Source organism: Aulonocara sp. 'chitande type north' Nkhata Bay, linkage group LG12, assembly GCF_057382095.1.
Source record: "Aulonocara sp. 'chitande type north' Nkhata Bay isolate Kocher_YH1m ecotype deep benthic linkage group LG12, A_spYH_male_GT1.1, whole genome shotgun sequence".
In the NCBI taxonomy this organism is placed as follows: domain Eukaryota; kingdom Metazoa; phylum Chordata; class Actinopteri; order Cichliformes; family Cichlidae; genus Aulonocara; species Aulonocara sp. 'chitande type north' Nkhata Bay.
The window spans coordinates 17,509,331-17,531,213 of NC_141355.1; the positions used below are offsets into that span (position 1 = coordinate 17,509,331).

General features: G+C 42.5%; 2 protein-coding genes across 4 annotated transcripts in view; both read left to right on the forward strand.

The window, feature by feature from the left end:
* Nucleotides 1–1,886: 1,886 nt before the first annotated feature.
* The window catches only part of LOC147317215 (GDNF family receptor alpha-2-like), a 72,893-nt gene continuing 52,896 nt past the window's right edge, over nt 1,887–21,883 (forward strand). For all 3 annotated transcript variants that reach the window (XM_086313964.1, XM_086313965.1, XM_086313966.1), the window contains exons 1-3: nt 1,887–2,518; nt 3,767–4,123; nt 21,062–21,148. In XM_086313964.1, coding sequence (XP_086170090.1) covers nt 2,467–2,518; nt 3,767–4,123; nt 21,062–21,148 — 496 coding nt within the window. In that variant the 5' untranslated portion in view covers nt 1,887–2,466. The remainder of the gene's footprint in view (nt 2,519–3,766; nt 4,124–21,061; nt 21,149–21,883) is intronic.
* Nucleotides 7,439–15,355, forward strand: LOC147317216 (uncharacterized). Its single transcript, XM_086313033.1, has 3 exons — nt 7,439–8,503; nt 8,639–9,463; nt 15,264–15,355. The coding sequence occupies exons 1-3, from the start codon at nt 7,492–7,494 to the stop codon at nt 15,353–15,355; spliced, it is 1,929 nt and encodes a 642-aa protein (XP_086169159.1). The 5' UTR covers nt 7,439–7,491.

Sequence of the window (21,883 nt, forward strand, 5' to 3'; positions counted from 1 at the left end):
TCTGTATCATTATTTCATATCCCATGAATTCATAACGATATCATCTATATTCACCATATTAGAGACACTTCTAAAAGACAGGGAGTGATTTCCCTCAGTAGTGAGAACCATGTCTACTATATCCAGATTTGTCATTCTCCATCTTCACGGTCTTGAGCCATGTTGTCGGAGCCCAGTTATTTGACATATAGATTACGCACATCTCTGCACGCATCTGTCTACATGCTCTCTCGCTCTGCACTGCATATAAGTATGAGCCTATTTATAAAAGATAGCACAATTATAGACGCATGCAATTGTGTAAAAAAACCGCGATAAAATTGCAAATGCCTTATGAAGTCAGAATGGAGCAATTAAATACCCCTAGAGGAGCTGAATCATGCAACGTCAAGAAGAAGAAGAAAAAAAGAAAGCGAGGGGAGGATTTATCCACATTGCACTATTGTGGATAGACATAATATGAAGCCTCAATAAGACTTCACGTTTGTTTTTTTATTCAGTGCATCCACTGCTAATGTTTCTTTCTTGATTTCATGCCTTTTTTGTTTTATTATAAATGCCTTCATCCTCGCGAGCCTGCTACTCAAGCAACTGTAGCCTTCATCCAGTTTATGCATGCGATCTTCGGTGAGAAATCACTGCTAAAATAAATGGATGAAATTGCTCTGGTATTTGAAATAGATGCACGAAAGGCAAAAGGTTGCCATTTTCAGGTGAAATATACACTTCCACTTAAAAAACATTTGAGGAATAGTCTCCAGCAGCCACTGCAGCTCTAATTCAGGACAGTTTCTGGATACTCATGATGGTGGATGATGCTTTACAGTGTCCTCATAATGACAGCGACTTCATACTCGAGAAATGAGAATAAGCCTGGGCCGATATAGGCAGAATGAGGCTGATGTTGCCATTATAACGGCAAGCTGTTTTCCCTCTTGGATGAAAGCCTGGGCTGACAGTCAGACATCATTATGAGCCAGTGGCCTTGCAGTTTGTCACTGTCACAACCTCTAAATAGAGACTTTGTTTTCAAGATTTGTAAAGATTTATGACATTATGGGCACTATTTAGGCGATGATGCACAACAAAGTCATTTTATTTAATGTGAAGCCACTTTGTAAAATGGCAGATTCTGCTGCTTGTGCGCTTAGCTATTTCCTCAGAGCATGACTATAATACGAGACATTGTGGTTATTTTCCCTTTCAAATCTTTCTCCGGAAAAAACCCAGATATGGTGTGAAGTGTTGAAATGAATGGCGACATTCTCATCATCATTGCAGCGTCCACCCTTTGATCCCAAATCCTAAAAATCAGACCTCAAATTTCTGTGGTTTGTAGAACCCAAGCCTAGATGTCAGCCAAAAAAATTAATTGTCCTGGTGACCTTGCAAAAATTCTTGAATAAAGCATACCCTGTGTGCTGGCTGCCTTACTGTGATTGAAAAAAGCCAAGGTATTTATTATTCCTTCATAATTCTTTCCTTGATCAGTTGCAGTTTTGGCCTCGCTTCCCTTCAGCTGCACATTGAACAGAACTGTAAAGAATCTCTTATGGAAAAAAGATGGTATTCATGTAAGAGGGATATTATGAAACACATTCATTGTTGCATTAAAAGCATACGCTTTTAAACACCGGGGCCTGTAGCACCACGTGGAATCAAAGACATACCACACAGCTCAGGTGAGGTCCCTATAATTTCACATACCGTGGACCAGAGGTTAAAGGAATATTGATGATTGCTCTGTGGGATAACATTAATTATGGTCCTCTATGACCGCGTGCCTTCCACTGAAATCACTCACCAGCAGCGCCCTCTGCTGGTCCACGGGAGCCCCCGCTTTATAAAGTGCTGCGATGCCTCGACACGCATGCAGTCAGTGGAAAAGAAGCGTTCCCTCCCTTCTTGAGCGCGCAGCTTTTTGAGGGAACCACCGGTGAGGGGGAAAAAAACCAGTCAGCGTTTTGTAGCACTTTCAGATGAGTTCTTCTGCCTCCTTAGAGATACTGACATAGCTATCACAGACCGCTTTGCGCCAGTTTAAGGACTGTTTTAGGGACAATTTGTCTACAAGGGCCAACTGGAGCGGGCAGCTCTTATAATGCGGAGAGATCAAGTCTCAGTAGTTTGTCGGTATGAACGCAGCGCAGACGGACCCTGAATAACTGCTCTTACGGATTGACTGCTTGTTTGATTGCCATTTGATCTTTTTTTCCCAGTGTCAAGGAATTCTTTCCTTTGTCGTGATTAGTTCATTATTAAGATATAAAATAAAATTGTGGATTACTTTTTGGGGGATTCGAGGATATTTTCGGAGCTGCATGTTTCTTTTAAAATTTGAATGAGGGTTTTTTACAGTTATCCTGCGCCTGGGTCACGGATCCGGAGAGGGGAGTTAATCCTTGAAAAGGTGGAAATATTCGTGTAATTCTAGCACAACTCATCCTTCTTGCGGCTGAGTCCAAAATGAAGTCTGTCACTGTGTGGATGTGCGTCTGCACCCTTGTTCTGCTCCCAGGTAAGAAGTTCCATTTGAGAATCACTCTCAGCCGTGCACATTAGGACATTAGTGATGATGTACACAACTGTGTTATTTTACCACTTTAAAAAAATATTAATAATGGAGTTGTTGTAGAATAGCAGGTAATCAACTCTTTAAAAATAAAAATAAAGATGAATTATGTATAGCTGGCATCTGATGGCTTTCTTCTTATATTGGGTTTGATTTTGATTAGACTATGTTCGATTTTCACCCAAAGCTACAAACCGAACTTGGTCTATGCGAGTGAGTCGTTTGCAGCCCACATAACACACTCACAGCTTCCACAGTGAAAGAAGAGCTCATTATTGTAACGAGAAAACATAGCTCTCAGTCAGCCAAAAATATTGCACAAGATTAATATATATATATATTATTTTTGCTAGTTGGTTGAACATGACGGAATCCACCACCACAAATCGTCATCGCCATCATTATGATCACATTAGCATTATCAGTATGTTCCCCCAAACGCATGCATTCGCATTTAAATGACATCCCTGACGGGCTGACTGACAGCCCCACAATAATTTAACGTTTAACTTTATGTAAGTCTTTTCTGACCCGCTGCTCTCCGGCTGATGCTCTTCTTCTCCTGATCTAAATGCACAACATCCCCACAAGGGGTCTCTCTTGTCATTTCACCAGAACTCTGTGTACTTAGCTTCGTGTGTGAAGGTGCATTTCAATCTCAAACTCTTGTCAAATGGCAACACTGGAGTCTTGCTCTGTGGATTACTGTTTACTCTGTGTAAGCTCATTTTCTGCTCACCTAGATGCAAATTAAGCGTAGTCCTTGGCATGATATAATTAGATATTATTCAGTGATCGGATATACCTTTGGTTAGATTTAATAAGAATCTGAGTCTAGTTCTCTTTTGCTGCATTAAATGCACCAAAAACCTGTCTCGGTAAGCACCTAAATAACCCGCTATAAAGTAAACGAGACATAGCAAAACACTGCATAGAGGAGTGTATGAGCAATGTGCACCGGAGGAATAACTAACTGGCTTGCTAAAAGATGCCTGGGCAGGTATGGGCCTATAATAGGCTGCAAATCTGGTTTGTTCCCACATACAACTTGTTGCATAAATGGAACAGAGGATAAAGCATGAAGATAGACAGATACTAGCACACATAAAACACTAAACCCCCAAACATTAATTTGCAGTTTCTCAGTCACCATTCAGTTTTTACCACCACATATTTTTCTTTCTCTCCACATAGATGAGGCAGCAGGTTCCTGGGGTGTTCCCTCAGCTTTGCCCGTGTCTTTGGCTAACAGTGCTCCAGGATCTTCAAGCATCAAATCTGGGCCTGGAGCTCAGCCAGAATGGGTGAACTGCATCGAGGCAAGTGAAATGTGTAACCAGGACCCTCAGTGCAGCTCTTGGTACCGAGTTATGCGCCAGTGCCTTGTGGGTAAGGAGAAAGATGCCATGCTAGATAACAACAGGGAGTGCCAGGCTGCTCTGGAAGTGCTGCTGGTTAGCCCTCTGTATAACTGCCGTTGCAAGAGGTCCTTGAAGACGGAGCAGCAGTGTCTACAGATCTACTGGTCTATAAACATGGGACGCAATGAAGGTAGGAGGCAGGTGCTTTCAAGGTCTCACAAAATTCATGCTACCAAATTTTAACTGTACATTTTGTGAGCAATATAATAAAGGTCCACAGTGCCCCTCTTATCCCTCCTTCAGTTCTTTTGCGTGAGCTCTGTGGTCATGTACAGCAAGATGCAAGTAAAAGCAGCTGTTTATTATCCTTTGACAGATATGCAGCATACTTTCATTGATAGCTATATATGTGACTCACAGTCTAGAGGATTCTGACATGTATTTTTTTATGAATCTACTGACGTCGAGTACCAGTTAGTTTGTTTTCCGAGCAAAGACAAGAAGTAACCACACCCACTGTTGATGCCCTATTCCCCAGCGCCCTCTTACAGGGATACCCAGAAGCCCCTGATGAAAAATATATGCTTTCCTACTTTCCACACCCTCTCAGATGTAATGGAGCTATAATGGAATTACATTAGATGGACATGTTATGGTAGACTTATTGGTTTTCACCTAAAGTGTTCCATTTTACCTTGTAATTACTTTACAGTCATATAGCACAGTGGGCCTTATGTGTCCACTTTTGTGGGACATAAAATCACACTCAAAGGCTGATTTGTTGAAACCCTTTTTTAAGACAAGCTTCCTGGATTTTGATTTGAGATATCCTACACCTAAAGCTTTAAAGTTGTGATACACAGAAATAGAACATAGAAAAACAATCCACACCAGAATATAAAATCAGAGAGCCCTACCTACATCTTTCCCCTCTCAGGCCAACGCCAGTGTGATTGGACAAAATTAAAAAAAACATCACTTACATCACTTAAGACTCAAAGTACCAGAATGTCCTCCAGTTTACCCATTTTACTGCCATGCCTTAGTTCTTGTTTGGTCATTTTCCCTCTGTACAATACTTCAACAGATCTGATTTGAAGATTTCTGCAATTGACCAAAGTTTACATACAGAATTAATTTCTTAAAACATAAGAAAAGAGGCCGAACGCGTGCAGAAGCTTAATACCCTCTCAGATTATATCAGTTACCATATACTCAAAGTTTCGTATGTGCTTTTCTTGTCCAGTGTCACTAAAAGTGTGTTTCTCATTCCACATCAAGGGTAAAAACCACGCAAGCCTTATATTAGGACAAATCTGTCTGCTGGAGATGCACCACCCTAGAGATCACCCTAAAGGGGAACCCTAACCCAAGTGTGACATTTGTTAATACATGTGATCAAAGTCTATTTGGCAGATTCCAAGCGTCCATGTAAGCATGCAGCACATAATGTACTCAGCTGTTTTGACACGTGGGGTAATGATGGAGACATTTCAAAGTCTCCGAGCTTTGAGCATTTTGGGCTTTTGTGTGGTGATCTGTGAAGTGATTCGCCAGGCTGACTACTCATAGCGCCAGTTACACTTCATCAGACTTGTGGCAGCAGAGGGTCCCTGACAAGAGTTCAAGGGAAATGTGATGACATGGATGTTCCTCAGGCCCTGTGTCTCGCTTCCTGTCTTCTTCTCTTTTTCTAAATGTAATGATCTTTCTGTTCTCCCACTGCGCCTCATTTATGCCCCCACCTTCTCCTTTCCCCAAAAAATAGCCGCACCAGTCAATGGGTTTGAATGCGTCATGTAAGTTGCCTGGGCTGTCAAGAATAGAGACCTCCCGTGCCTCCAGTGTGTCCTTCACAGAGCATGTGCATCTGAAGAATACTTTCAGCGGTGACCCATTTTGGTCCTGTCACCCTTAGAGATAAAACCTGCTTTAACACAAACAAAAAGCTCTTACAGTGCAGCTTTAATCTAATCACGATCCACTGTGCAGTCAAGCAGGCTTTTGTTAACTGGAAACAATCTGTGTACAACATCCATCTCTGGAAACAAACATGAAAAGCTGAATCCCAGCAGACCCTCATGAAGTGGTGCTAAACCACTTAAAAACTGTGTGGATAAAACAGGATGGTTTGTAGCTTTGGAAAATTTATTTGCTGCATTAATACGGAGAGACAATTGGAGAAGAGAGAAACATCTGAATAGAAATGGACTTGGATTCAAAGAAATGTAGCCAGACAAGGTCAAAGGATATGAATGGCCAACAGGAAGAGAGATGAGATTTTTAAAGTGCTGTGTAATTTCTACTGATGTGACGAGCATGGATACGGCATAGAGAATGTGTTTAATACTTTGTCAATACACAAAGGTCAATATATATATCTCAGAAAGTGTAGGAATCGATAAAGAAATCTTATTGTAGCTAGAATTTGCTATGTTTTGCATGAACTGTGTTAGCCAGGGACATGAACTTGGCCTGCAGGCTTGAGAGCTAAACCACTTTGTCAGTGAAGAGAAAGCTGATGAGGACCAAGGATGGACTGGGATTGACACAACATCCTGCTCTCCTTTCACAAACCTCCCACAGATACTTCACTGCCTCAGGCAAGGTTAACCCACTATCCCAGCTTTCTGGGAGTAAAGACCTCTTGTCAATATATCATTGTAAATATATATATATAATTATATATATATAATTTAAAATTAAATGTGTGGTCTTAAGTCACAAAAGACTGTTTCGTGATCCCAATACCTGACAGTGGTTTGATGCACAGCCTAGGATCTGTGACCCTCTACTTACTTTAGCCCTCCATACGAGTGTCTGTGAAGTAATTCCAGGGATGTATTTAGTTACATCTACAGTAAGTAACTGCTTTGAAAAGGTTAACTTAGAACAAAGAGTTTTTTTCCTCTACTGCTCACCAGAATAAAACATATTTGTAACCAAAAAGCTTTTTGTTCACTCTGTTGAGTCAGTTGCATTTTCTAATGCTTGTAAATGCCTTGAAAGGAAATGTTTTATCTTTGTACTTTATAGATCATAGCAGTATTATTGCTTATCAGCTATATGAGTGAGTTGGTCTACCTTACCAACAGGTTCTCTGATATGGAACTGCTTGGAAAATGGGAAATAGGTGCTGAGATTTATCGAAACATGCAGACATACTTGAAATACAGTGGCAAAAGCAGAGTTTTTACAATTCTAACAAGCTTGAAAGTCTATATTTGGTATGACGACCTTTATTTGTCAACACAGCCTGAACTCTCTTTGGCAAGCTTTTTTTTTGTCATTTATTTCTTTACGTAGTCTTCAAAAATAGATATCCTGGCTTCTTGAAGGACATTCACAGCTTTTTTGGATGCAGGTTGCATTTTGTTTCATTCTCTGTCAAGAGGATCCCATACTGCGTCAATAATGTTCAGATCCAGATTTTTTGTCACCGCCACCTTTGTAAATAAAACATCACTCGTATCATCAGTTTGCTGCATCTTGGGTCCTCCTTTTCCTCCACACCACACGGCTCCCTCCGCCAGCCGTGACAGTACGAGCCGACCAAACATGGACCCAGCAGCATCCGCACCGTCCCAGGAGTTTCGGGAGGAAGTGATCGACAGCGTCTCCAGGTTGGTCAACCTGTGGCTGGAGCATGAGGAGGAAGAGCTTCACCACGCTGTAGAAGCTAGGCTACAGCAGCTGATGTCTGCTCACTGCTGGCTACTCGACTCTCTTCACCCGCTCGCACAGGACTTCATCCTTAACGAACTTCACCTCCACCCTCCAGCCGCTACCGCTTCCCAACCCAGCCCGGCGGTGAAGATTTTGCCCGGCCCGCCGGAGGTTTTGCCCGGCCCGCCGGAGGTTTTGCCCGGCCCGCCGGAGGTTTTGCCCGGGAGGAAGCGACGATCGCGCCGTCGGCGCTTCGCCCCACAGCCGGAGGTTGGGACTTCGGAACTGCCGGCTGTGGTGAGTGGAAAAGACACTCCGTCTGTTTCGCCAGCTCGCATGACTGTTTATTCCGGGGCTGTGTTTGTTGAGCCAGCTGCCCAGCCGGTAGCTTGGTTAGCTGCCCTGCAGCCGCTACCTCAGTTAGCCACTCAATCTCCACCTCCATTACAGTCACAGCCAGACCTATTAGACACCTTGTTACAATCCGTGGCTCAGTCAATAGCTCAGTTGGCAAGAGACTCATCAGCGTTATTACCAGCTCAGCCACCATCTTCACCAGCTCCGCCTGTACTACAAGTCCAGTCCATCCAACCGGAAAAGCACTGTTTTTCACCTGTTCATGTCAAGCAGAGAGACACACCACATAACGCAGTAGTCAGTCCGCAACAGCTGGCCAGCCCAGAGACTGTGACGCACTCCAGGGCCTCCCCAGAGGCTGGGTCCCAGCCCCCGGCTGACTCTGGACCCCTGGAGGTTAAGAAGCCAGCTGAGGACTGCATCCGGCTGTCGCTGCCTGAGCTGAGTCGATGCTCTGTGCAGCTGCAGTCTGCTTTGTGTTTGCCAGAGGCCCGTGCGCCTGCTGGTTCTGACCCGTACCTGCCAGAGGCCCGTGCGCCTGCTGGCTCTGAACTGTGCCTGCCAGAGGCCCGTGCGCCTGCTGGCTCTGAACTGTGCCTGCCAGGGGCCCCGGTGCCCACTGGTCCAGAGACTGTTTTCGCTGGGGGGCCCGAGGAGCCCGTCCAGCCTCCTGTCTCGCCTGCTGGGGGGCCCGAGGAGCCCGTCCAGCCTCCTGTCTCGCCTGCTGGGGGGCCCGAGGAGCCCGTCCAGCCTCAAGACTCATCAGCTGGAGGTTCAGGAGAACCTAGCCAGCCTCCTGTCTCGTCAGCTGGGAGGCCCAAGGAGCCCGTCCAGCCCCAAGACCCATCATCGCCACCAGCTGCAGCCTCTGTGTCTCCATCCTCGCCAGCTGCGGCCTCTGTGTCTTCACCCACGCCGTCGCCTGGTCCAGCCACTGCTTCACCCACGCCTGGCCCGGCTTCAGCCTCTGCTTCTGCTTCAGTCTCGTCTGGTCCAGCCTCTGCTTCTGCTTCATCCTCGCCTGGTCCGGCTCCAGCCTTCGTGTCTTCAGCATCGCCTGGCCCGGCTCCAGCATCCTCGTCAGCATCGCCTGGTCCGGCCTCTGCTTCAGCATCCTCATCAGCTGCCTCGTCTGGTCCAGCCTCTGCTTCGGTCTCGTCTGGTGCTGCGACGGCCACGCCACCTTCGGGTCCCAAACTGCCGCCTCGACATCGGCGGTCATCTGCCAGGCCGCTGGTGGAGCGTCATCGTCACTATGGACGACCTCCTAGACGCCGCCGTTGCTGTCCACACGGTCGGCCGCCTGAACTGTTTCCTCGTCACCGCCGTTGCTGTCCGCACGGTCGGCCGCCTGAACGGTTTCCGCGTCGCCGCCGCTGCCGTGTGCACGATCGGCCCCCTGAACTGCCTCCGCTCCGCCACCGCTGCCTTCCACTCGGTCGGCTTTCGGAGCTGTGTCGCCGACGTGGCCGGCCTCAGAAGATAAACTGTCCTGGACTTCTGAGCTGTGAGCCTCTGGGCCGGCCTCCTGAACTGTGTTTTGTCCTGGTACTCCAGCATGTGTGTTTTTGTTTTGGACAATTCCCTCGGTCCGCTGGAGCTTGTTTTTTTCGGTGTTGGTCCCTCCGTCCTGGGCCCCCGCCGCCCGCCCTGGGTTGGTCGTCTGTTTTTGTTTTGGGCTGTCTGGAGCCAGCCCTTGGAGGGGGGGTACTGTCATGGTCCTGGGTCGTTGACCCAGCGTTTTGTGACTATTTCCCTCTGTTCTAGTTATTCTGTGTCCTCCCCCCTTGTGTCCGGTTCGGGTTCTAGATTTCCTGTTTTACTTTGTAGGTCTGTGTCTCGTTATGCCCATTAAGTTCCAGCTGTGTCCCCTCCTGTGTGCCATTTCCTCATTACCTGGTGTGTGTATTTATAGTTGGTGTCTGCCTGTGCTCCTCGTCGGCTCGTCTGCACTCATCCGTGTATTTCTGCGTATCTCTGCATTCATCTGCGTTCCATGGTGTCCTGTCTCTGCGTCCCTCTGCCCCGCACCCCCTTTGTACGGTCTCAGGTTTGCTATTTAGTTTCTCCCAGTTTAGGTTTCCGTTTGTAAAGTACTCATACCTCGTTGCCTGTTTTTGTCACCGCCACCTTTGTAAATAAAACATCACTCGTATCATCAGTTTGCTGCATCTTGGGTCCTCCTTTTCCTCCACACCACACGGCTCCCTCCGCCAGCCGTGACACCACCAAATGCAAATTTCAGCATCAAAGTCACAGAACCACTAAACTTATTAAAATTTAGCCTCTACAACACATGAATGTGTGGACAAAACTTAAGCATACACACAAATCGCTGATATGTGAAAAACCTTTTTGATGCGTGTGGAAAATATCTGTGTGTGAGAGAAAACAGACCTCAAACCACTGAAAGAAGCATGTCTGCAGACATAAAGATAATGAAGAGATGCTGCTGCTGGGAAAGTGTACGAAATAAAAATCATTTCATCCATGCATATGTGTGTTACTGAGATGAAGACACAAACATGTGAACGTCTCTTTCTAGAATGGCAGATTATGAAGTCAAAGAGAAAAAGACTTCAGTATGAAAACAGTGTGCCTGCCCAGCATCCACACTTTTGAAACTCTGTAATCTATTAAATGTGTGTGCTGCGATGTTATTTCGCAGGCAAAGACATACTTTTGAAATTGCACTTACATCTTAAAGCATTTTCATGCTTTTCATGTTTTGGTTATTAAATGTGACTGTTTATCTCTTTACTTTAAAGAAAGATAGGGCATTGTAACACTTGAGATCAAAGCTGGGCTGTATGCAGCTACCTTGGATCTAAATGGACAGAGATCAGGTTAAAGAAGTCTGAATTCAATAGTCAGAAGATGCTTTGACTGAAATATATGAGGCCCAGTCATGCTTTATAATCTCATCTTTTTAGAAATCTCTTTAACTAGCAGCATATCTAGTCTTGTCCAAGATATGCTAATATGTAAGAATTTGTACCAATGTGAGACGAAATGGAGCTCAAACCACTGAAACCAACGTGTCTTCATACAGATAATGAAGACTAACGAAGAGATGATGAAAACATAACATAAGATAAAATGGTGCGTTTTTATCTGTCCAGATACTTATGGCCTAAACCAGCGGTCCCCAACCTTTTTTGCACCACGAACCAGTTTATGCCCGACAATATTTTCACGGACCTGCCTTTAAGGTGTCGCGGATAAATACAACAAAATAAAACTAGTACCGGTACCGAAAAAAAGAAGATTTATTCATAACACACGTGAAAAGACCCAGGAAAACTGAGTTAACGATAAAAACGATAACAAAATAACACTGAAAACCGATAAAAACCCTGAAAACCATACATTTCACACCTGAGCCTCAACTCTCGCGGCCCGGTACCAAACGACTCACGGACCGGTACCGGTCCAAGGCCCGGGGGTTGGGGACCGCTGGCCTAAACTGTATTTTGTGTGGATGGTTTACACGTAGGTCTTAGATGGATTAACAATTATGGTAGCTACCTGTTAAGTCAATTGTTGAAAACAATGTAAAAAAGAAAAAGTTGTGTGAGAGTGTGCGCAGTCACTCACACACACACACACACACACGCGCGCGCACGCACACACACGCCCACGCACGCACACACACACACACACAGACACACACACACACACACACACAACAGACAAATATTCTGTTTTTTATTTGAGATTCCTGAGTTTAGACATTTAAAACACATAATTCCACTCTTCAAGTGGTTAAAGAATATGAGCTTTCAATATTCATTCAGATTTTTTGTCATTATTTTTGTCATTAGTCAGCTTTTTCTAATGTATGTTTAAAAGATATTCAGCTACTTTCCAGCTTTGAAACTTCTTCTTCTGTGTGAATTTTAACTTTCTAACTGTTAAGCACTTTGACTTTCAGGGGACTGATTCTGTGTATTTCAGCTTATTCTCTAATTTATTATGACTTTAGGTTGCCGGTCCGAGCCCCGGCTCAGACAGTCTCGGTCGTTGTGTCCTTGGGCAAGACACTTCACCTACCGCCTACTGGTGTTGGCCAGAGGGGCCGATGGCGCGATATGGCAGCCTCGCCTCTGTCAGTCTGCCCCAGGGCAGCTGTGGCTACAACTGTAGCTTGCCTCCACCAATGTGTGAATGTGAGAGTGAATGAATAGTGGTATTGTAAAGCGCTTTGAGGGCTCCCGAAAAGCTCTATATAAATGCAATCCATTATTATTATTTATTTTATTTTTATGGTGCACAGTGGCTGTGGTCCTTATGGCCAGTATTGGGTTACATCAAATGTAGTAGACTAATTTGCATTTAAGCTCATGATGCTTAGATTAATTCACTGAATTACACCCCTATGCCATCTGTATACAGTCTAGTGTAAAGATAATATACACTATACAGTGTAGGAAGTGGAAATCAGGCAAGACAGAATTTCTGTACTTTTGTAACCAAAATATAATTTTATGTCTGTTAAACTGTGTTATCTTTGACATTGATGTAGATTCGGGTAAAGAGATGGGAACAAACTGTGTGTTTTTGTGACAGGCTGCTAGTAATGAAGTGTCTAAAAACTGGTTCTTTGCTAAGTTATCTGTTGTGCGTAGACACAGCACTGCTTCATCGCATAAGTGAGGTGAGTTTTCTATGATTCATAGGTCAATGTCAAGTGGCTTAACAAACAAAAGAAAACAAATATGCCTCTAAAAGTGTGTGTGTGTTTGCACCTCCCTGAGAAATTAGTATTGGCATCAGCATAAAGAATGTAGACCTCATTAATTACAACAACAGCAAGCACTGATACATAGTGCTTATTTTCAACAAATCTCTTACAGTGCTGACAGTTTGGGGCTTTTACTGCCCTCTACATCTGGTTTCATAACTGCCTATCTCTTGTATTGAAGATTATTTTGTTTGACTACATTGGACTTTTCATTAAACTCAAAAATCTTGTACAGTAAAGCTGCTGCAGATTCAGATATTAGATTTGTGATACATATTTAATATGTCTGTGAAGGTTCTCAGTCATCCAGGTCATCGCAGTCAAAGGAGCTTGCAAAGAAAAGCGTCTGGACTTCTTTAAGTTACTTGAAGACGTTTCACCTCTCATCCGAGAAGCTTCTTCAGTTCTAAGGTCAAATGGTGGGGAGTCCCAGATTTAAACCTAGTGGGAGTATCCCCCCACTAGGTGCGGCTCTGGATCGTGGCAGAAATCGTGGAAATCCAGATGGTAGCCAGTGATAGTACTTTTTGTCTAATAAGTGTTACTGTGGGTGATATTTGATGCTTCTCCTCTGTTGTTCAAACATTCAAAAAATATGTATCTGCGTGATGATGTGGGGGGATACTCCCACTAGGTTTAAATCTGGGACTCCCCACCATTTGACCTTAGAACTGAAGAAGCTTCTCGGATGAGAGGTGAAACGTCTTCAAGTAACTTAAAGAAGTCCAGACGCTTTTCTTTGCAAGCTCCTTTGACTACATATTTAATAACTTCCAAGATTCATAGTGAAAGCGTGTTCACGACGGTTCCTAAAATTTTAGGAAATTTGAGAAATTTTAGGACTTTATTGCCAGTAATCATATCATATTTAGGGAATAGCATAACTGGTCCTCAAACTTGACACAGTAATGTTGTTTCTTGTGTTACCTAAGTCCTTCAGTTATCTTTAAAATGTGCAGAGGCAAAGCCATCAAAAGACCTTGGTTTGTGTGGGAGAAAACAAGCTTCTCAACGAAGGTCACGTTTTTCATCACTGACAGTTGAAGCCATCAAATGTTGGTGCGGCTCTGGATCGTGGCAGGAATCCTGGAAATCCAGATGGTAGCCAGTGATAGTACTTTTTGTCTAATAAGTGTTACTGTGGGTGATATTTGATGCTTCTCCTCTGTTGTTCAAACATTCAAAAATATGTATCTGCGTGATGATGTTTTTTTTCTATAATAACGATGTAGACTCACTAACAAAGAAAAAAGAAAGAAAACACCAGCTGCTATGTGTTCACCTTGGATTCATTGAGGACAATAAGGGAATATTGGATGTTTTGGTTTGTGTTAACCAGTAGCCAAGCAACAACAGTCAGTAAGTGTAATGTCTGGTTTGTGCTGCCACATATTTCAGACTGATGATGGGGTTCATGCTTTAGCCCTCAGTGTTAAACTGTGCGACATCCACCCTTTCGCACTTCTCTCACATAGCTCTGTCAGCCTTAAAACTGAAAATGTCAACGTATTTGACACTATACCCAGAGACTTTAAAGTTAAACATTGACCAAGTCAAACCCAGACTCACCATGAGATAGCCTGACGGAAAGGCCGTCAAGCTGAAGTATGTTCTGTGTCCATGAGATGTGACTGTAAATTACAATCCAAGTGAGTGTGACCAGTGTTTCAAAGTTGACAATGCGTGAGAAAAAAGTGTGCCGAGGCTGAGAAAACATACAAAGCGCCTCGACAAAGTGACAGCAGTATGATTCATAACCGTCATCTAGTGCTGCTTGATGTGTTTTCTTGAAATATCAGCAAGCTGACACATCTCAGCAGGTGTTTAACTACACTTCTGAAACATTTTACATTTCACACCATGTCCTTACCCTTGTGAATGTGGTGGAATAACAAGGCCATGAAGCTAGAATGTGGGGCCACATCTCCCATTATTCTAGTCTGCCTCCATTTGTTTTAAAATCTTGAAAATCTTTTTTCAGTGGTAGGGTAAATGGTGTCATGTTAATTGTGTTTTCTCACAGAAGATGGCAGCTGAATTCAATGCATCAGTGCAACTGGCCTTAATGGATAATGGATGGATTCTGCTCTGAATGGGCCCGTGTCAGTGCAAGGCGAGTGAATCTGTGCAGGACTCTTGAATCCATAAAAGAAGTAATTAAGAAAGAACTGTTGGCTGCTACACAGGGGAATATTGCATAGGTGGCTCTCAATTATGCTCCGGGGCTCGTGTGAATATTGCACAATTGAAGATTTAAACAATAAGTTCCATACCTCTAACATACACATTTTTTCCCCAGCCTCAGCTGTGAAATCACGCCCTGGCCCTCAAAGCAGGAGCCTTTGTGAATATCATTCATAGCAATTTAATTAGCTAACTTTCTCTTCAGTGAGAGGAAGGAGTGCTCCATTAGTTTGTTCCAGCTCATTGTGAGAGGAGTCTTTACATGAAATGACGAGAATGCCGCAATTTTGCGGAGTGATTTATTTTCTCCACTTTTATGAACGTCAGCATTGCAAAGGTCACTTGCTTAATATGTCGCTACATCATTCTAATGCCACAGGGCGGCCCCTAATGCTGCGGGACGTTACACGAAATGGACAGTGTGAGAATGCCGTGGACATCATGGTAGACTTCGGTGGTGAAGAGGAGTAATGGAGAGAGCAAGAGAAAAGACAGGAGGCGAGGGCAAGAAGCGAGGACGGGATGGTAGATAAATGATGAGGGGGCAAGGAAACTTAAGAGAGAAACGGAAAAGGAGTGAGAAGAAGAGAGAGAGCGTCATGGAGGGTGCTACAGGAGGAAGGGGGGTGGCGGTTGCAAAGGTACACAGTATTCCTGGGTGAAACCATCATTACTATGAGCAATGGTGGCAGTCACTGGCCATTACCTTAGCCATCCACTGTCATAAGCAGAACATTTTTCCAGCCTGCCCTGCATGTCAGGGTATACGGCGAGCAGGCTCTTGCATGCTGAATGTGTCCTCTTTGCTTTCTCCCTCCCTGAGCTGGAGACCCATACTAGGTGAGTACCGTATCAGAGGAAGGGACCTGTCAATAGATCCTGTGTGTGATCAATACGGTCTTTCACAGCTTCCCCTCCTTGTCCTTTTCATCCTTCCTTCTCCCCTAGCATCTTTCATCCCCAAATGTGAAAGGGATCAGTAAAATAGGATGACAAAACAGGCACTGTTTGTCCTGGTAAATCTGTCTAATGATTTTCTATACTGTAAGGTGAACTGGCCGAAAATTACTCCCATTCACTTTGAGCCTAGTATAGAGTGTGACAGTGCAGCTGAAATGAGGGCCGGGTAGTGGGGTTTAGATTAGCCTTTTATAGCGGAGTGAGTTCTCTAGGTTCTCTATCAGAGGCGGGAGTGAGTGGCGGGGCTTTCTGCTCTTTGAATACTGTCATGATGTGGGCATTAAGACTCACTCCTGCAGAAAGGTTCACAGAGGTGCTGAATGAATGCGCATCATAGAAGTCAACTACAAGGCCTCTTTTTCTCTTTATCGCTCGTCTTTAACTCTGCTCATAAAATAGCTACTTGCGTTTTTCCCTCTATTTTCCATATAGAGGAATTTAAAGCAGAAGAAACGAGTCGTATGTTTTATATAGCCATACCTTACTTAATAACCAGATTGTCTATACAGCAGCTCTAAATATCTTTACAGTAAGTATTTATGTTGCTTCATATTGAGTATTTAAGTCTTACTATTGTAAAATTGGAACTTGTATCACCTACAAAGTGTGTGAAAGGATTAGTCACTGTTTTTCCCTATCAATATTCAACATTTAGCACCTGGCGCCAAGCATAGGGATGATTTAGGTACGTGAGAGTGGAACGCTTTTTTTTTTTTTTTTTTTTAATCAACATTGCATTCACATAGCCAAAGGAAGGGCTGAAAAAACTCAACATTCATTTTTTTTCCTCTCCTTTTTTAGCTATATTTGCCCAACACGCCATGCTGGATTGAAATTGTGACTTGAAATATTATTCTGAGCTAATACCAATATTCTATTTGTATGGTTTGAAATTGAGTTTAAAATGTCAATATAACTTCAAAAGCTGAGCTGTTAACAGAATATACCCTTCAACTTTTGTTTTGTTAAGTGCAATTTTTAAAAAATGCGTTTGTGGTACAACTTGTCTTTGTCGAGATGAACACATAATAGGAGGAAATATTAATGCATTTTATTATAATGTGATTTAAAAAGGTGTTTTTTCTTATTAATTTATAAAAGTATTCTCTAAGATATGAAAGGAGCCCAGGCTGGCACGCCTAAACTCCACAGGCAGCTCATTTACAAACTTTTCAAGCTCTGACAGCAGAGGCTTGGTTACATGCAAGCTGAGCATGTGCAGCAGCCTGCAGAGCTCTGCAGAAGACGTCCAGCTGTGCTCCAGGCCGTGCAATGAGTTTGCAATTAGTCTAAGATATCGTTTTGTTGCATATTCTTATTATATGAGTGGGAGATAATATGTGTGCAGTGTAAATGGGTGTTTCCTGCAACACAAACAGAGAACAAGGTGAAATGAATATTAAACTGATGGACAATAACTAAAGGGAAACCATTAAAAACAGATGGTGAACGACTTCTAGCTTCTGGCCATAAACCATTTGCCAAGAATGTCACGAAAAAACCATAGGATAGTTTCCACCTCAAGAGTTCAACTTCATTGATAATGCATATGAAAAGAAAGAGTGATGGTACCTAATAGCTTTGTAAGACCCCTTATGGCAGCTAACAGCCCTGTGAACCCACCGGAAGGCATTATTTTTCTCATGCTGTAACTAGGGAAGGGCTGATTGTCTTTCATGCTCCATCCTGTCAGAGCAAATGAAGTCAAACGGAGGCTTAATTACAGCGATAACTTGTTGCCCTGCGGCTAAAAAACATCTGATCACTAAACAGCTGTGAGGAATTTTCTATTACTTGATGAATGCGTAATTGGGTCCAGGGTGACTGTCAAAGAGCAGTTTTCTTTAAGTACAACAAGGCCTCCTGCTGTGGGATTTCTCAGTCCTAAGGGTGTGTGTGAGATTATATTGTGTTTTGCAGTTTTATGATTTAGTACGGCTTGTACCATCCATTAGCTGCAGCTACTGTTGTGGGTTCACATTATTCTTCCACCAAGGCAAAAGCTGAGGTGGATGTATGCGATCAGAGCCATCTTTCTGTCTGTTTGTTCCTAGTAAGATTACACAAACCTGTCAAAGTGAATTTAATGAGCCATGAACGTAGAGCATAAGCCGAAGAGGATCCTACTAAATTTAGGCGTAGATTCAGATCGCTTTTAAAAATGCACAATAGGGTATTGACCTTGGTGGATCTTGATCTTTGTGAGTGCCCTTATAGGATCAGTACAGTACACACTGCACAGACACACTGTAAAATTTAACGTGCCTAAAATGGCTTGACTCTCGGCTGCCTGTGAAGCTTTCCTACAGTGTAAGAAGCTGCCTGAACAAAATAGTAAGCAACCTAATAACAAGTTGTTTGCTTGTGGCAAAAGATAGAACATGCCTTTTTCCATTTGGCTCTGTTCAGTGCAAAGCATTCGATTTTTCTGTACATTATTTCCTTCTTTTTTCTTCTTTTTTTTAAATGCACAATAGTGGTAGGTGCTGCTAAAAAAACATGGAAGGGTGGTAAAGGTGGTTGTTTGCTGTGTAGGTGGTAGTCTTGAACTCTTGAAAGGCTTCAGAGCATTATAGCTTTTGAAGGTAATTGTTGTAATTAGACATACTGCGAGATCTCAAGTTCTGGAACCTCCCGAGTCCTTCTGTCTTGATAGAAATGTAAGGACAAGCATGAACAGAGTTGTGAGTGATGCAACTGTGGATAAAAAACACAATACAGTACATCAGAAAGCAGAACTTAGATTTCTCTATCTCCATGTTATCTATCTATCTATCTATCTATCTATCTATCTATCTATCTATCTATCTACCTACCTACCTACCTACCTACCTACCTACCTACCTACCTACCTACCTTCCTTTCTATCTTAGAGTGAATATGTGTTTCTGTATGGACACTTTGAGGATTTAGGTAGTTTAGTCTTTCAAAGGGTTTTCTGCCCCCAATTGTGCTGCTTCTTTCTTCCTCTGCAATTTTGTGCATCTTTTCTTTTCTATTCTTTGTGTGTGTCCCCCAGCACTTTTTTATTTCTCTCAAACAAATGTGAGATCCTGAACTGAGCAACATGTCAATAGCTGTGTGTGCTCAAAAAGTGGCCGGCTGAGCTACTCTTTTTTTCTTATGATTGCCAGTTCCGATGAAGAGGGGTCATGCAGACATATATAGAAAGCAGTGACTGCAGATATGCACTGGTCTGTGTCGGGGTGGTCTTTAATCTGCAGAAAAATGGAGGAAAAATCCCATTAGTAATTCAGCTTTTCCCTGTTATTAAAATTTAGCTAATCTGTGTGCATGTGCACATATTTTTGCTAAGGGGTGAGGGTTTAACAAATTTATCTTTCATGCCAATGGATATGATCACAAAGCCAATGTTATCATGGTTGTATTGCTGTCTGCTGATTATTATTATCCAACGATTCATACAGTTTCTTGACCATCAATCCATTCATTGTCTTCCACTTATCCAAGCGAGGGGTTTGGAGATTATCACAACTGTCACAGGGTTAGAGGTGGGTTTATGCCTTGGACAGGATGCCAGTCCATCACAGTGCTAACACAGAGAGAAAGACAACCGTTCACACTCACATTTACACCTACGGCCAATTTAAAATGTTGAAATTTGGACTAAATATCTACTCCAAAGACTCCAGAGTCCAGACAGGTCCAAGGCAGCTGGCAGGTTTGAGGAAAGGACCTTCTCACTGTGAGGCAACAGTGATAAACACTGTGTCACTTTACCTTCTGGTTACCATCATTTGAATTATTGCTTATTGCTTATTATAATTTGCTGTGCAAAGAATACATAAATACCTCAGTAATAGCAATAATATGGCATACAGGCATACACGCACACACACAGCTTTCTACAATAGTCTTACCTATTATCACAGCAGTTAGCTGAAAGCATTTTTTCAGATTGCATCACATTTTCCTGAAATGCTCGAAGAGCGTGCTGATAAACAAAATGCACCATATCTATTGATTGGATCTACTGATTGGTTGTCCTAGAAGCGTAGTCTTTTACCAACAGGTTACGGATTTTCTCATTTGTAGCAGCAGGCCCCCAAGCCTTCCTCATAACACCCTCACTGTGTTTCTGTTAGGATCCGAATGCAAAGCTATTACACACTGGAGGGTTTGTCTCAATCACACTGAATGGCTATGAATTTTAAATGTGGGATTAGGGCCTACAGAGAAGCAGGCACATGGGAGAGACTCAGTCAGTTGAGTGCTAATTTTATTTTTTATTCATTTATTTATTTATTTATTTTCATAAAAACAGCTCAGCCAACACATTGTTAACAGGAAAGATGCATTGCTTATGCTTTAGTCCTTCAGCTGTTCTCCCAAATCAAACCAAAGCAGGCACAAATGCTCCACAAGCAAAGAATGTGATGATGACAAACATTTCTTTTCCTGTCGTGGAGAATCAGAAAATATATTAAGTAAAAATTAAAACAGCAACAGATGCAATCTTGCAAGAGAAATGTCCTTTATTGCAGAGGAGCTGAAGCACTGAGCCACCCCCACAGGGGAATGACAAAAGATAAAGACCTTTTTTCTGTTATACAATATTCAAAACAAGTAAACATTCTTGGAGCTTGGAAGCAATTTGTCATTATCTTATGATATTTACTGCACATCAATTTTCCCTTATCTTAGAGATTCTCAGAAATGGAAACATGTTCTTGGCAGTTGGACGCAGTAACATTTCCTTTCATTAACTCTCTTTAAGCATAGTCCATTGAGTTGAAGTGACCGAGGAAGGAATATGCTCGTTTCCTGTTATTCCCCTAACTGCATTCCTTCCCCAAATTATTTTAGCACATCCACAAACAGAATATGAAAATATGACCATACATGGAAAAGATGAGTATTGAGAAACATAATCATTGTTGAGGATGAAAAACGTCTAAAACTGTTGTTGGTCAAAAATATATTGCTCAAGGATAATGCTACATTTAAATCAAAGTCATGCTTTCAAATATCTGTTAAATTCAAATCAAAAGAGTTTATTGTTAGTGGTTCTTTGTGTGAGTCAGTAAAGTTTGAGATATGGATTGAATCTTGCTTTATTTTGTGTATATTCTGTGATATTGGGGGTAAGATGAATTCCTATGTGTTGTATATTTTCTGATGATTCAGTTAATTGTAGAGCTGTGGTCTTTTTGAGCAATAACTAATCTTTTTTTTTCATCCTTACTGTTGTTTTAGATGAAGACAAGGAAGACTTATCTCCATATGAACCTGTTGCACCCAACTGGCACCCCGACACAAGCCGTTTGGCTTCCATCTCTTCAGGTATCACAACACTGATCTTAACAAAATGATGAATTTATAATAATGCCCAGATTTAAAATTTCTTAGGGGATTTTGATTTCCGATTTTTTTTTCAGTGTTAACATGCCAGGTTTGTTGATTATGATTTTGATTATGATTATGATGATGGCATATGGCAACAAAAATCTACTTTTCTTTAACCCAAAATATTATTTTTTACATTAAAATAATTTACTAAACTAAACTAAACAGCTCCTGAAATGCCGTAAGTTGCAGGATTTTCTCTTACTTAAACAACTGAAAACTGTACTATTGGAGTTTCTGTACACCCATCATTACCTAACAAAAGCAGTGTATATGCAATAGATATGTACAACAAAACTAATGTCAGCTACATTCACAGTTACATCATTTTCCAGTATGTTTCTAACTTCACCAGGCACACAATTCTTCTGTATTTACTCGTTTCTATAATTTTCCTTTTATTTGATCCTTGATCCTTTGCTCATACCGAGGCTGCTAGCTTCTGGCTGACTCTGAGCGCTGGATAGCTTTAGCCACTTTTCCTTTGTTAGCGTCTTTAAAATGTCCATTCTAGATCAGGTTGATTTAAGTCTTTTTAGGTTTGTTGTTACAAATGTTTTACTGGTGGTCTCTTCATAGTTTACTTGCTCACAAGTATTTGTTAGTGTAGGTGTGCATGTTGTACATGCAAGAAAGAGACTGGCTCATAACTGGACATACATGAGCCACCTG